General features: G+C 39.7%; 1 protein-coding gene across 1 annotated transcript in view; it reads right to left on the bottom strand.

The window, feature by feature from the left end:
- Positions 1–14,718, bottom strand: part of C15H11orf53 (chromosome 15 C11orf53 homolog) — a 41,210-nt gene extending 26,492 nt beyond the window's left edge. The window contains exons 1-2 of the mRNA XM_003253113.2: positions 14,580–14,718; positions 4,386–4,495 (exon numbers count right to left, since the gene is read on the bottom strand). Coding sequence (XP_003253161.2) covers positions 4,386–4,495; positions 14,580–14,589 — 120 coding nt within the window. The 5' untranslated portion in view covers positions 14,590–14,718. The remainder of the gene's footprint in view (positions 1–4,385; positions 4,496–14,579) is intronic.
- Between the last annotated feature and the right edge of the window lie 323 nt (positions 14,719–15,041).

Raw genomic sequence — 15,041 nt, forward strand, 5'->3', positions numbered from 1 at the left:
GATACATGTGATTATACTGAGAACTCACCTAAATAATGCCAGGTAAGGGCCTCTTCTAAAGATACTTCATTTAACCACAAATTCTGCCATGTAAAGCAGAACTCACCGGTCCCAGGGATTTGACATGGGATCTTTGGGGCTCCATTTTTTTTAACCTATCACAATGTGCTTATGGTAAACCACATGGTAGGGCCTCTGACTGGTCATTACTCATGCTGTCAGCTGCAAATTTTGAGCATGTCTAATGAATGACTTCTCTAACTGAACTTACTTGAGATATGAGAATCATTGTGTCCTAGTGCATTGGTATGAAAAAGGGGAGGTGGTCTCAGTATGAGCCATCGAAGCAGAGCCCCACAGTGTCTCCCATAACATGATGTTCCATGATTCTTTCTTATTGGGTTGCATTTGCAACGGGGACAGAAATAGGTCCTCAAGAGTCAGTGACTAATGCATATGATATCCTTGAGATTTATAGATATTCTAGAGTAGTGGTTGAGAGGATGAAACATCAGTAGGTGGACAGTAAAGGCAATTCATGCAAATGTCTAAAGTCCAAATAAGTGCATTTTGGGACTTTATGCATTTAATTATCTGAATTTAAAAAGTCAGTGAAGTGAGGATGAGCGTAAGATAGTAGTGTTGAGATGCTGGGTAATATGATGGGGACATGAGGTTAAGGATGAGTTCATATCACCTATGCACTTGATGCCTGAGAATAAATACCATGGTTAGAACCGGTGCGTACTGTTTTTGTTCTAGAACTTATCTCTACCTGGTACATTTTCTTTTTAAAAAACCCCTTTGTTTGCATGTATCAGAGATTATTCTGTTCTAGTCCCCACTGGCCATTCCCTTTAAATATGGAATGTGGGCTGGGCACGGTGGCTCACGCCTGTAATCCCAGCACTTTGGGAGGCCACGGTGGGTGGGTTACCTGAGGTCAGGAGTTCGAGACCAGCCTGGCCAACATGGTGAAACCCCGTCTCTACTAAAAATACAAAAATTAGCTGGGCATGGTGGCACACACCTGTAATCCAAGCTAATTGGGAGGCTGAGGCAGGAAAATTGCTTGAGCCCAGGAGGCAGAGGTTGCAGTGAGCCGAGATTGTGCCACTGCACTCCAGCCTGGCTGACAGAGCGGGATTCTGTCTCAGACAAAAAAAAAAAAAAAAAAAAAAAAAAAAAAAAGGAATGTGGAATTGGAGTCATCTGCTACTTGTAAATTGTGCAGCTTTGAAACAGTTACTTCCCTTCTCTTATTCTCAATGCACTCATCTGGAAACTGGGAAACTGTGTAAATATCAATCTCAGGGTTAGTGTGTCTATCAAATGAAACAACACATGAGAAAGTACACTTTAAACTGTCCTTACATAAATGTTATTATAGTCTTCATATTACATGACTATGCTGCCTGGTCTTTTGTCTTCAGCATTCAGTCTAGGGCTTGGTTGCTAAGTTCTTGTATTTTTCAAATGTGTAAGTATTTTTTCTTTCCACCAGGTTATTTGGTGTTCAACAGCACAAACTATATATTATATATGTTTCTTGTATCCACTTTCTCCGTAAGAGACCCAGTATCACTGGGTCAATAGCAAGAGCTCAGCAAGTTCTTATCTGAAGAGAGATAAAAACCTTGGCTGTGACATGTGAGGCTTAGACACTTGCTCTTTGCTCTATGGCAAAGTTCTCAAACAACGATGTGCAAAGGCACCATCCAAGGAGCTTGTAAAAAAATGACACAATGACCGTGCCTTGGCTCCAACCCAATAATAGTAGATATGGGACAGGTCCAGGGATCTGTATTTTAAAATGAAATAAAATAATATGGCTTATTATTAATTATGTCTAGATTGTCTCATTTTATAAAAAGTAAAAACTCACCAAAAAATAAAGAAAGGAAACAAAATCTGTGACTTGATAGTCACAGATCTTGAGCAAGAAGTCATATTAGGTAAATTTTAAAGAAAAAAGTATGTCCACCATTTGGATATATGCCTTCATGCCATTTAATATAACTTTTCTTTTTCTATAACTCTGGTATAGTGCCTTATCATTTGTATATAGGCATTGATAATGATACAAGGTGTGAGTTACATACTCATTCACCCTGGGCAGGCACCATGTTTGTTCCTTGACGATGGATATTACCCTTATATGTAACTCTTGTCTTTCCAATTGATAGTTTGCCTGAAACTTTCATCAGCTTTCATAATTTAGTTGCTGTTTCATGTTAGTTGCAGTTACTGTGGTCAAGCAACCCATGTGACTTCCGCTTGAAGCTGTGGTTCATTTTAAGTAGATTCTGAATTCCTTCTCTCTCTCTGTCAAGAGACTAGATTTGGATTGATATTTTATTTTTATTATTATTACTATTTTTGAGACAGAGTCTCACTGTGTTGCCCAGGCTGGAGTGCAGTAGCATGAACTCAGCTCACTGCAACCTCTGCCTCCCAGGTTCAAATGATCCTCCCACCTCAGCCTCCCGAGTAGCTGACGTTACTGACACGAGCCACTACACCCGGCTAATTTCTGTATTTTTAGTAGAGATGGGGTTTCACCATGTTGGCCAGGCTGGTCTGGAATTCCTAGCCTCAAGTGATCTGCCTGCCTCAAGCTCCCCAAGTGCTAGGATTACAGGCATGAGACACTGTGCCCTGCTGTATTGATATTTTTATCACACACCCCAGGTGATTCTGAGCAGGCACTGTGAGAAGCATTGAACTAGGAGCAGACAAGGAGCCAATTATTCAGATTTCTCTGTAGCAGATAAGCTCCATTTATTTAACTAGAAGAGAGGTGGTGGCTTAAAAGAAAGGATAACGACTGGGTGCGGTGGGTCACGTGTGTAATCCCAGCACTTTGAGAGGCCGAGGCAGTTGGATCACAAGGTCAGGAGTTTGATACCAGCCTGGCCAACATAGTGAAACCCCGTCTCTACTAAAAATACAAAAAAAACCCAAAAAACAAAATTAGCCGGGCGTGGTGGCAGGCACCTGTAATCCCAGCTGCTTGGGAGGCTGTGGCAGGAGAATCGCTTGAATCACTTGAGCTCGGGAGGCGGCGGTTGCAGTGAGCCGAGATCACGCCACTGCACACACACACACACACACACACACACAAAGGATAACATAAAATATGCAATTAAAGTTGTTCTTGGATGGGAGGAAATTGAATGTTCATTTGAAATATGTCCCAGGAGTTTGATTTTGGAGCAGAGTTGAACATGGTGCCAACATTCTCAGCAGACATGCTGGAAGAACCAGTACCCGCTGTGTATCAGCCCCTGCACTACGTACTGGACATGGTTGTCTCATTTATTTCTGGTCATCTGCTCTCATGCTCTGCACCCAGCAGGTGCCAACAGATGCCTGACATTCATGTGATTATATTTTACTTGATAGAATCAGTGTTTATATATTGATCTTGGTAACCAAATGATATTGCCATTCTAGAATCATTTCTGGAGATCTGGTGCAACTACTTAAACATTTGGGGTACACAGTAGAACTATTTATAAAGACATGGATGGCAGATAAAGATTTTAGACTCAGAACTAGGATTTTAGACTCTCCTACTAGGATTTTAAAATCTCATTTTGCATGTTGCAGAGAAGATATTTTTTAAGTTATCTCTGTTGGGTTTATAATAACAATTATGTGAATGAAGGTGAGTATTATTCCCACCAACCAAGCCCTTGGTAATCCATGGCTTGGGGAAATTAAAAAGTCAGGACACACCATCTTTTAATTGCCATGAACCACAGTAGCCAGCCAGTAAGATCACAGAGCTCCTGGCGTGCCTGCTGGCTGCTAACAGACATGCCATGATTAGAGATATTTATAGCTGGAAGGGACCCCAGAGGCCATTTTGCCTAACTCATTTCATATTGGGTCCAGAAGAGTAAAGTGACTTTCCCAGGGCCACATGACTGGTTCCCGGCAAGGGCCAGGGCCCCTCTCTACTGGTGTTCCTCCACTCCACCAGGCTCCTCAGTCAGGAGGAGCACCAGCATTTATTGACTATAATTTATGTGATTTACATGACATCCAGTTATGAGGAAATAAGAATTCTGTTTCCAAGGGCATATAGTCAATAGCAGATGAACAAAGACATGAAAACTCTTTCAAAAAGGGCATGAAAACCAGCATAAAATAGACTAGGATGAGACTGAAGTAGAGGGAGTGTAAGTTAAGGTGTAAATGCTGGCACCACTAAGTGAGAGAAAGATTGTCCGTCATGGAGTAATTCTATACTGCGTGCCAGTTAAAGGAAGGCTTTGTTTTGAGAATATCAGACCCAGGAAGTGGGGGATTGGTGTGTGGATAAAGGGAGAGGAGAGAGAACCTGCAACCACCTCAGAATGTATTAAATTGGGACTTACATTAAGTCTTGAGTTACTTGTCTGCCTGGATCGTTTTTCTGCCAGGAGATCTTTGACTGTGTGCTTCACTCTCACGCCTTGATACACTCGTTTGCTGTAGTCTCCTGGGACTTAAGCAAATGGAATAGTCACAACGAATGTGGATGGAATCATTAGGTTAACCTCCCAAAGGACATATTTAGGGGTTGATCATTGTGGTCATTTTCTTGATAGAATGATAGAATTCTTGGATTTGAAGTGTCTTTGATAGAGTAGCTTCAGTAGATTCCTGTCTCCTGATCTTTGATAGAGACTCATCTAAGCTCTACTAAGTGACAGAAACACCCTTCCATCATCTACACAACAGCTCTTCAAAGTCCCTTCCTTGTATTCTGGCTTGTCAAGATTTACTCTGGCAAGGTTTACAAATTATGCTTTAATCACAAGACCAAGGATTGGATGCAACTTGAAATGATGCTTCTAAATACATGAGGTAGAAGTTAGATTTGTATGATTCAGGTTACAACATAACAGTATTCCTGCCCTATTATACCTGATGGGAGTGAGCAGGTCAACAGGAGTTTTAAGAAGATTATGTTCCTAAGAAGAAAGTTGTTTGTTATTGGTTTACTGCACTAAATAAATGTTTTGTTTTTGAAAATCGGTGATTCAACATGAGGAGTTACTGCTTCAAAATAAGGCTGAGGATAAATAAGGAATCATTCATTCATTTAACAAATATTTATTGAGCACTTACTATATTCACTTACTGAAGATGTTGTAGTGCTTGGCAATTTACATGTATTGCTTCATTTGATCTGTTTTACAGATGAGGAAACTGAGATCTGGGACTAAATTATTTGCAAGGTCTCACAGCTGCTTATAAGCAATAGAGCTGGAATGCAGACTTAGGTCAGTTTGTAGTATCAACAACCAGAAAAATATGCTGTTTTCACCATGAGGGAATTACAGAGAGATAACAGACTATAGAGAAAAACGTTTCCCCAAGGTTCTAAAATTGACAGCATTGCTTCTAGGGATAGCGAGAACCTTATTACTGAGGATGGTGAAGAAATAATAAGAGAACCTTTTGTTTGGCCTATTCTAGGAAGCATTTATACACCGTATTAGTGGTTCCACTAGAGGAATTCTAAGATGTTTCCTAACTGTATAATTGTTATAATTGTTGTTCTGTAGTAGGTTAGACAACTTCCATTTAATTAAAATTAAATACATTATAGTTGAGGTGTTGCTGGCTTACCAGCAAATTCAGCTGGTACAGAATTTAGCATCAGTGTGTATGGCAGAATATAACCAAAATTATTCTCTAATCTGGTTGAATTTGTAGATAGTCTAGAATATATTTGATTTGTGAGTCAAATTGGATTGTAAAAAGAATGAAAGGAAGGAAGAAAGGAAGAAATTAAAGCTACAACCAGAGGTAGTATGGTGCACTGGAGAAAAGAGGTTGCTGGTAATCACAGTTACACATTAGTCACTGGCTTGGAACAATAATAATCTCTCAGTTCCATTTTCCTCATGTGTAAAATGGGTGTAATCACCTCTTCTTAGCTGTCTTCAGAGGATTAGAAGGCAAAAATAGGATATACATGTGAAAATTCCTTGAAAACTAACAAGCTTCATACAAAACACCGATACAAAATGAAGAAGAAAAACAATCTAGGTTCCAAGACAATGTATTATTTAATTCAAGTAAAGCCACATGCAGCCTTATTTCAGCAAAACAAAGTTATTTGAATCATCATTTGTGTCTAATTTTGACAGGATTTGGTCTATATATGCTGTAATTAAAGAAGCTTGAAATACTTCTTTGAAATCAGCCTCAAATCTAAAGCTTACTGACCTTATGACTGTTCTAAAGGAATCTAAATGTTGCTTCTAGAATTGTGTGTGATGCTCTACTTTTGGAAAAGCCTAAGGCCACATTGATTTATCGATTATTGATTGTTTTCTGTGTGTCAGAACTGGGGACACAGAAGAACATGGCTATCTAGTGGGGAGAGAAATACTTTAAAATAAAATAATTGTGATGCAAACGTGCTAAGTGCAAGAACAGAAATACATCACTTCCTTGCAGTGGGGAGAGAGACTCAGGGAAGGCAAGGTGATACCTGAGTTGGGGCTTAAAGCAAGGTAGGGTGTGTGTGGTGATGGCAAAATAGGTAGGAAGATAGCACAGGCAAAGTCCTGGAGGCAAGGACAGAAAAAGGAAGTGGGAGGAAGTGAGGCTGGGGAAAAGAGTAGGGGTCAGTCATGATGTTTCTGGTACAGGGAAGAGTTTGGAATGCATCCTGTAGGCAATACGCCATTGGGGGCTTTTAAGAAAGAGATGATGTTGGTTTGATTTGCACTTTAGATAGACTTTTCTGGCAGCTGAAAGGAAAGTGGTTTTGAGAATCACAAAGCTGGGGGAAGATCAGTCAGGAGGGTTCTAGAATAATCCAGGCAAGAGCTGATGGGGTCTAAGTAGTGGTGGATGGGAGGGCAAGGATCAGACAGGTTTGAACATTATTTAAACATGAGAGAGAAGAAGATTCAAGGGTGAATCTCAAGTTTCCACCATGGAATTGCTCTCAGTACATAAGTTTCAGAACCATCGTGATGTGGATGGTAATGAAACCAAGAAAGAGGATGAAATCCCTTGGGGGAGTGATTGAAAGATAGAGTCACATGGTGGCACACATAGAAAAGAATAATGAGCACCTGGCATACTGGGGTAAACAGGTCAGGCTACTTCCAAAAGCTGAGAGGATCAGTATCTTTGGAATGCCTGTAACACTGATTTCTGACACACAGGTTTGGAAGCTGTGGACTAAATGATTAAAGATGGAAGCCTGGGGAACAGTGACATTTGAATGGTTGTCAGAGGAGGAGAGGAGAACCCTATGAAGAAGATATGGGAAGACTAATTGGAGAAGAAACAGGAAAAACTAGGGGAATAAAGCATCCTAGAATTCTGGGGAAGAGATTTCAAGAAAGAAATTTAAAAAAATCAGAGGCAACAGAGTAGTTCAGGAAGATAAGGACAGAAAAACATCTCTTGCTTTCAATTCAGTGGTTGGCATTGAGTTTACCAAGAATAACTCAGAAGTGTGGGGTGGCTAGAAGCCAGACAATAATGTCAATGGAGGAGGTAGACACAGGAAGGGGAGACTATTTATTCTTGAAGTTTGAATGAGAAAGGGAAACAAGAGATTGAGTGATACTTAGAATTATGGTGTCAAGGAGACGTTTGCTTATGTTCTTATATCTATTTATGCATTTATGAATTGGAGAGAGTTGAAAATACTTGAACAGGACAGAGGGAAGACTAATGGCTTAGAAGAGAGGGACAGAATGATGGAAGGAGGTCTTGAAAAGGCAGAAAGAAATTAAGGTCAAGGGCACAAATTGACCCCCAACTTCTGAGACTGAAATACAGAAAGTCAGGGTGTGGGTGGGGTGGTGGTATGGCCAGTGACTGCGACAGCTCTAGTGCACATCAAGCAGGCTGGCATAGGAGAGCAATTCAAAACCGGTCAGAACCAGGCAGGGGTCAAATTCAGACAGACAAGTCAAAGAATATACATCGGTGATTCTCAAATGTGATCCCTGGACCAGCAGCATCAGCATTGTCTAGGAACTTGATAGAAATGCAAATTTTCAGACCCTACTCCAAATGTACTGAATCAGAAACCCTAGGGTGGTGCCTAGCCTTCCAGGTGATTCTGATGCTCTCTGACATTGGAGAACCACAGATATACATATGAGTAAGGCCTTTAGAAGGTTCCTGTGGGGGTGGGGTGGTCAACTCTAATCTACGCAGTCCTGGTTGAGCAAGAGGGGGAGTATCTGACTGACTGAGGTTGATGTGGACTTAGACAACTCTGGGAAGGAGGAGGGCCTGGGAGTTGAAGTCCAGGCTGGATCCTTTGTATATTTGCAGACTGTCTCTGCTTTGCTTTTTAAAGTGCTTTTTAATTGATGATTTTAATCTGAATTAGCAATCTATACTTTATGTGTATGCCAAAAAGCCTAGGGGAAATACATCTATTCTAAATAAGTTTAACAAATAACCACATGGTGATTAATAGAGGAATAAAATTCATGAGATGGCAAATATCCAGATCAAAACTTCTGAAGTTTTGTCATAAAACAATCAGTCTTATGTACCAGTTGGCACCGACTTAGTGCAAAGCATGGGGCTATATGCCGCAGGGGATGCAAAATAACTTTAGAACATATAGCAGATGTCCTCAAAGAGATCTTATTTTAGTGAGAGAAATCAGACATTCACGTGTGAAAGAGCAGGGGAGGGGGAAGAGTACACTTTGTATTGTTGATGAAAGTTTTGTGGGAAGGGATGGGACTTAGGCTGGATTGAGAAGCATGTGGACAGGTTAGGAGGAAGGAGAATGGCCTTGTAGACAGCAGGCATCTGTGAACAAGAACAAAGAGACAGGAAGCAAAAAAGACGTGTGCAGGGGTAAGGAATGAGTACAATTGGAGATACTAGATTTAAATGCCATATAGATGTAATCGAGTTTCAAATGGGTATCTCCAGCCCAGACCTGGACTTCAGTCTTGGATATCCATCTATGATTGGATGTCTAGTAGACATCTCAAACTCCATGCATCGAAATATGAACTCCATTCTTCCTTTCCACATTTGTTTTATCTGAAACTTTTCCTATCTCAGTTGATGGCAGCCCGTCTTTGTAGTGACTCAGTCCCGAAGCTGTAGAGTCATTCTAGGCTCCTCTCTCTCATCTTTCACAGCCTATTCTTTAGCAATTCCTGACGGTGCTGCCTACAAAATACATCCAGAGTCTGCTGACTTTTCTTTACTCCTCTGCTAATATCCAGGCTCCATCCACTGCAATTTCTATAGTAATGTAGATTACTGCGGCAGCCTTCCAACTGTTTTTCCTGCTTCCACCTCCACCCTGCCCTGGTCTAGTTTCAACACAGTAGACAGGATGATCCTTTGAAAAAGCAAGTTCAATTGTGTCACTGGTCTGCTCTAAACCTTACAATGGTCCACCATGACACTCACAGGAAGAACCAAAGTCCTCATAATGGCTTTAAATGACCCTGTTCCCTGAAACAGGGTTTCATCTCCTAAGACTCATCTCCTTGCTTACTGTACCCCAGCGTTTCTGAAGCACCCCAAGCACCCTTCTGCCTTAAGACTTTTGCGCTGGCTGTCTCTACTGTCCAGAGTACTCTTTTCCCCATTATCCACATGGCTAAATGATTTTGTCTACTTCAAGTCTTGGTTCAAATGTCATCTTCTCAAGGAGAACATATTTCAAGTTGCATCCTCCCCAGAAAATATTCCTGATCCCCTTACTCTACTCTAGTTTTTCTGTCTGTGCAGCACTTGCCACTCTATTATGTCCTATATCGTTTCCTTATGGAGTACATTTATTGTTTATTGTCTGTCTGCTTCTTGCTAGAATGTAAGCTCCACGAAGTGGGGGCTTTGCCTGTTTTTACTCATGCATGCATCCCAAGTGCTAGTGCCTGGAACACAGGAAGCTTTCAGTAAATATTTGTTGAAAACATTTGTTTTTGGTTGAAAATAATGGACATGTTAAAGGTCTTAAAAACTTGGCTGCAAAAATTTACAGTTTATGTTGTAAGGTATGGAAACCACTAAATTTTTTGGACAGAGAGTATTATGGCTCTTATATTTTTTGGAAGTTCAGTCTGAGGGTAGATTCTAGAATGGGCTGGGGATGAGGAAACCGAGAGGATGGGAAATGGTAAAACAGGCTAGCCAGAAATACTGGAAATGACAAGGAAAGGACATACACAAGGGAAAACACACAGACACACACACACACACACACACACACACACACACACACACACACCCAAAAAACAGCGCTATGATTAATAAGAGAAGTCAAGAAGGTCGGGGAAAGAGTTGGTTTTGATGGGGAAGAAGAATGCAGTATCTTTAATATGTTGACTTTGAGGTTGTGGTGACATGATAAAATACAAAATAAAAATATTCTGGAGATATGAGAACCTGGACCTGGTAAAAACTGTACATCTAAGAAGCATCTTTAGAATTATGGTAATTGAAGCTAAGAAAGTAAAGTTCTCCAAGGAAGACTTTGTAGCCAGAGAAGAGTAGAAATTCAAGCCTGAAGTCTTGGGAAATGCTACCATTCTGATGCCCAGGGGAAGAGGGGCTGGAGAAGTACTTCAAGAGGGAGGGGTGCAGGGAGGAGAGGCCAGAAATGTAGGAATATACCAGAGTAGTAGCATCAGGAAAATGAAAGAAAGAGGGTTAGAGAGAAAAAGGAACAGTCAGTGTTGTCAAGTATCTGGTATTTAATAGTTGCTCAATAAATGCTTACGAAATAAATGAAATGCCTTAGAGAAGTTGAGAAAAACGAAGGTAAGAAAGACGGTGGAGTTTGCAAAGGTGAAGGTCTTTAGAAAATGGGAAAGAGCAGTTTCCTAAGATGTGAGGGTGAAATCTTTCTCTGGGGTTTCATGGGAGTTTGGGTGGTAACAAACCAGGACCAATGGGATAACCAAGCTCTGAAGTAGGGGTACAGGTAAGTGAATGCTTACATTTTGCAACAGCACAAAAGGTGAATTAAAGTAAATTTGAACAAAGCAATGGAAACTGGTACAAATTATTTAAAATATCATGCTGAGTATTCTTCATGTTTTTGAGAATTCTGAAAGTTTCGTAACCTATCCTACCTCCCACCTTCTTTTTTTTGGAGAGGAATGATATTTAGAGTTTAAAAATTTTACCAGGATTCCTACTCCAAAACATTTTTTTTCCCCTGTGCATTGTGTCTATTTAAAGAATCCACACCTGCATACACCAGGAGAGCTTAAGAGTTTTTATTCAAATACTCTAGATACAAACTTGCATTCAGATCAGTTGTTGAGAAAACAAAGACATGTGCTTCCGGAAAGAAAGCACAAGCAAATTTAATAGGAATCGACTCATCCTTTAGAATTTGGAAAAAGATGTTTTTTTGTACTGTAGGACTGTGTTTGTGTCTATGCAACAAATTGTCTCAGTCACGTCATCTCCTTCTCATTTACTTTAATGATAAAGAATTTAGTCCATAGTAGATTTAATGGTGATGTTACCTTAAGATTGTTTTTCAAAATTAAACATTTTCTCCATCAAATCAAACACATATTCTGAAATCAATTTGTCATTTAAAATGCAGGTGCTTTTTAAACGTTTTAGTTATTAAATATCAAATACACTTATGGCACTTAAAGCACCTTCTGATTTTTACTGTTTTTGATGACATTCTCTGAGGTACCTGTTACTGCTTTTAAATTATTTAATGTTTTTAAGCAGGTTTTTGTGACTTTCCATGAGGGAATAAAGAGATAGTTCAAACAAAGAAAAAGAAAGAAAAAGCAAAATCATCCCATAACTTTAGAAATGAAGAATTTATATTCTGAGTTATGTGATGGACAATGACACAATTAAGATGGTAGAGAATGTCTCTCCGAATTATAGTCCCTCTTGACCCTAGAATGTAGCTACACTGTCACTCAAGACAGAGTAGAATTAAAATCCAGAATGGGTCATTGGTGGATGGATCTATGTTTGGTCCATTCTCTGTCTGTCAGGGAAATGCCAAGAATCAGGTCCTGGACAGTGCAATGGCAGTATAGTGTGTTGGGTCAGCGTCTGGCTCAGGTACCAGCTCTGGTGTTGGCATCCCTCCCCTCACCCCACTATCCCAGCTCAGTCCGCATTACTCAGGATCAGACTCCTCTCACAGAAGGGAAGGCAGATACCCATTAGGAATGAATAGTAAGCCGTACGCCCACTAGGAGCTCAGGGTTAGTGGTTTCACTTCTAATCTGGGGAGATGATATGTTAGTTGTATTGTGGAAAACCTCCAGGAGAGTACAAGAAAAGGCCACGCGGATCACGAGGTCAGCAGATAGAGACCATCTTGGCTAACACGGTGAAACCCCGTCTCTACTAAAAAAAATACAAAAAAATCAGCTGGGCGTGGTGGTGGGCGCCTGTAGACCCAACTACTGGGGAGGCTGAGGCAGGAGAATGGCGTGAACTCGGGAGGCCGAGCTTGCAGTGAGCCGAGATCGCGCCACTGCACTCCAGCCTGAGCGGCAAAGCGAGACTCCGTCTAAAAAAAAAAGGCCACCGATAGTCTCCAAGCTGATAAACTAATCTTGAAATATTCAAAATATTAATTATTAAGCAGAAAATAATACACATGATGAAATCGGTTTTTTTTTTTTTTGGTTTTTGGTTTTTTTTTTTTTTTTAGGTGGAGTCTCGCTCTGTCACCAGGCTGGAGTGCAGTGGCACGATCTTAGCTCACCGCAACCTCCACCTCCTGGGTTCAAGTGATTCTCCTGCCTCAGCCTCCCGAGTAGCTGGGACTACAGGTGCCCGCCACCATGCCAAGCAATTTTTGTATTTTTAGTAGAGATGGGATTTCATCATGTTGGGCAGGATGGTTTCGATCTCTTGACCTCATGATCCGCCCACCTCAGCCTCCCAAAGTGCTGGGATTACAGGCATGAGCCACCGCGCTTGGCCAATTTATGAAATCTTAAACTTGAAATAAAGACTAACTTTTAAAGTAGCTAGGTCAAATCAGTTAACATATTAGGATTTTGTTGAAGTTTGATTTGCCTACACTGTAGGTATCCACAAACTCCTCCCAATGTACCTTCATAGCTGAATCCAATACCCAAAGAAGGTGTAATTAACACCTTGTAAAAATAGCTGCACTCTCATGTTCATTGCAGCATTATTCACAATAGCCAAGATACGGAGACAACCTAAACAGCCATCTGTTGATGGATGAATAAAGTAATATGGTCTCTCTCTCTCTCTCTGTGTGTGTGTGTGTGTGTGTGTGTGTGTGTGTATGAATATATAAAATTCAGACTTAAAAAGAAGGAGATCCTGCCATGTGCCACAACTTGCCTGAAAGTGGAGGACATTATGCTAAGTGAAACAAGCCAGACGTGGAAAGAAAAATATTGCATGATCTCACTTGTATGTGGAACCTAGGGAAAAAAAAGGTCAAGTATATAAAGAATAAAACTAGTTACCATAGGTAGGATTGAGATGGGGGAGGAAATGAGATGTAGATCAGAAAATACAAAGTAGCCAATGTGTAGGATGGAAGTCTAGAGATATAATATACCACATAAGGACTATAGTTAATAACATTGCAGTGCATTAGGGATTTTTGTTAAATAAGTAGATTTTAGCTGCTCTTGTCACAAAAAAGTAACTAGGTGATATGATAGATATATTAATCTGTTTCGCTATAATAACCATCTTTACTATCTGTATGTATATGATAACATGCTGTGAATCTCAAGTATACACAATACAATTTATTTTTTAAAAATTGCCACAGCTAATAACCAATTTTATGTTGCAAAAGATAGGTGCTCTTAGGGCTCTTTCTATCTTCTTTTGAGATCAGACTTTGAAGAATTGCAGCATTTAAAAAATATTAGTTTTTCTTTTAAGGTACTTTACAAGGCATTTTTGAAATGTTCCCTCTGTCATCATTTGTTAACATTTAAAGTGCTGACTTTTGCAATCTTACATTTGTTCCCAAACAGGTGGGCTTTGCTCTCTGTTGACCATTCACATTTGTATGTCAGGATGAACAAGTGGGGAAAGATCTATATTTAGTTAGAATTCATGAAATAACAGCTCAGACTCTTCCTTATCATATGTAAATAGAATGACCTTGCTTCTTAGCCTTAAAGGCTTAAAGCAAGATGCATGAATAAGAGATGTTTCAGGTTCTATATGAATGTGAATGCTTCTTCTGCACTTTCTCTATAGTTGAGAGCTTACTGAAAATTGTTAAAAAAAAAAGATTTCACTATATATTGGAAAAGAATGCTTTGATATTCAAGTCCTCATTTTATGAAAATAATGTTCAATTGAGTTGATCTTTCAGAATATCTTTGTAAACTCTATGAAGCAAAACAAAATCTAACAATTAGTAATTAAATGTAACTAGAATTAGGAAAATGTTACCAAGAGTTCTAAATAGCTAATCCTTGATCTGTGTTTTGTATTTTTATATGTTCTAGGCCAGAGTTAGGAGATTTCTCCTTAACCTTTGTTTTATGTTATGACTTTGTGTTATCAAAAATAAAAATTAGGATTAAAGTTTTTTTAAATTACAATAATTGATGTTGACTTACCACTCTCCATTCTGGATGTTTCTGGTGGATTTCCTTCTTAACAGCAGTGCAGAATTTCTTGTGAATGGTGTTCACTCCTTGGTAAGGGGTCCTGGTTTGCTAGAAAGTTCAGCCTGACCCTGGTGGGAAAGCCTTCTGCACACGGTAGTGATGCTTCTGAAATGACTTGCTCTAGATTTGATTAAATGCAAATCCTTTGGTGTGTGTTTCTTTACAATTTGCATCCTCAATGTAGATGATATATGAAGGTACTTTTTCCCTCCCTATGAAGATTTTTATTCCCCACGAATGAATTTCCATTAGGAACAAACTCTCTTAAAAGTTTATTATGAAAACAAGGAATCTCTTATTTCTTTTATGAATAACAGTGGAATTTTCCATCCTTTTAAATTTAGAGTTATTTTTTAAAAAATAATATGTATGTATATATGTATGTATGTAAAAGCCCATATTTGCCAGTAG

Source organism: Nomascus leucogenys, chromosome 15, assembly GCF_006542625.1.
Source record: "Nomascus leucogenys isolate Asia chromosome 15, Asia_NLE_v1, whole genome shotgun sequence".
NCBI lineage: Eukaryota > Metazoa > Chordata > Mammalia > Primates > Hylobatidae > Nomascus > Nomascus leucogenys.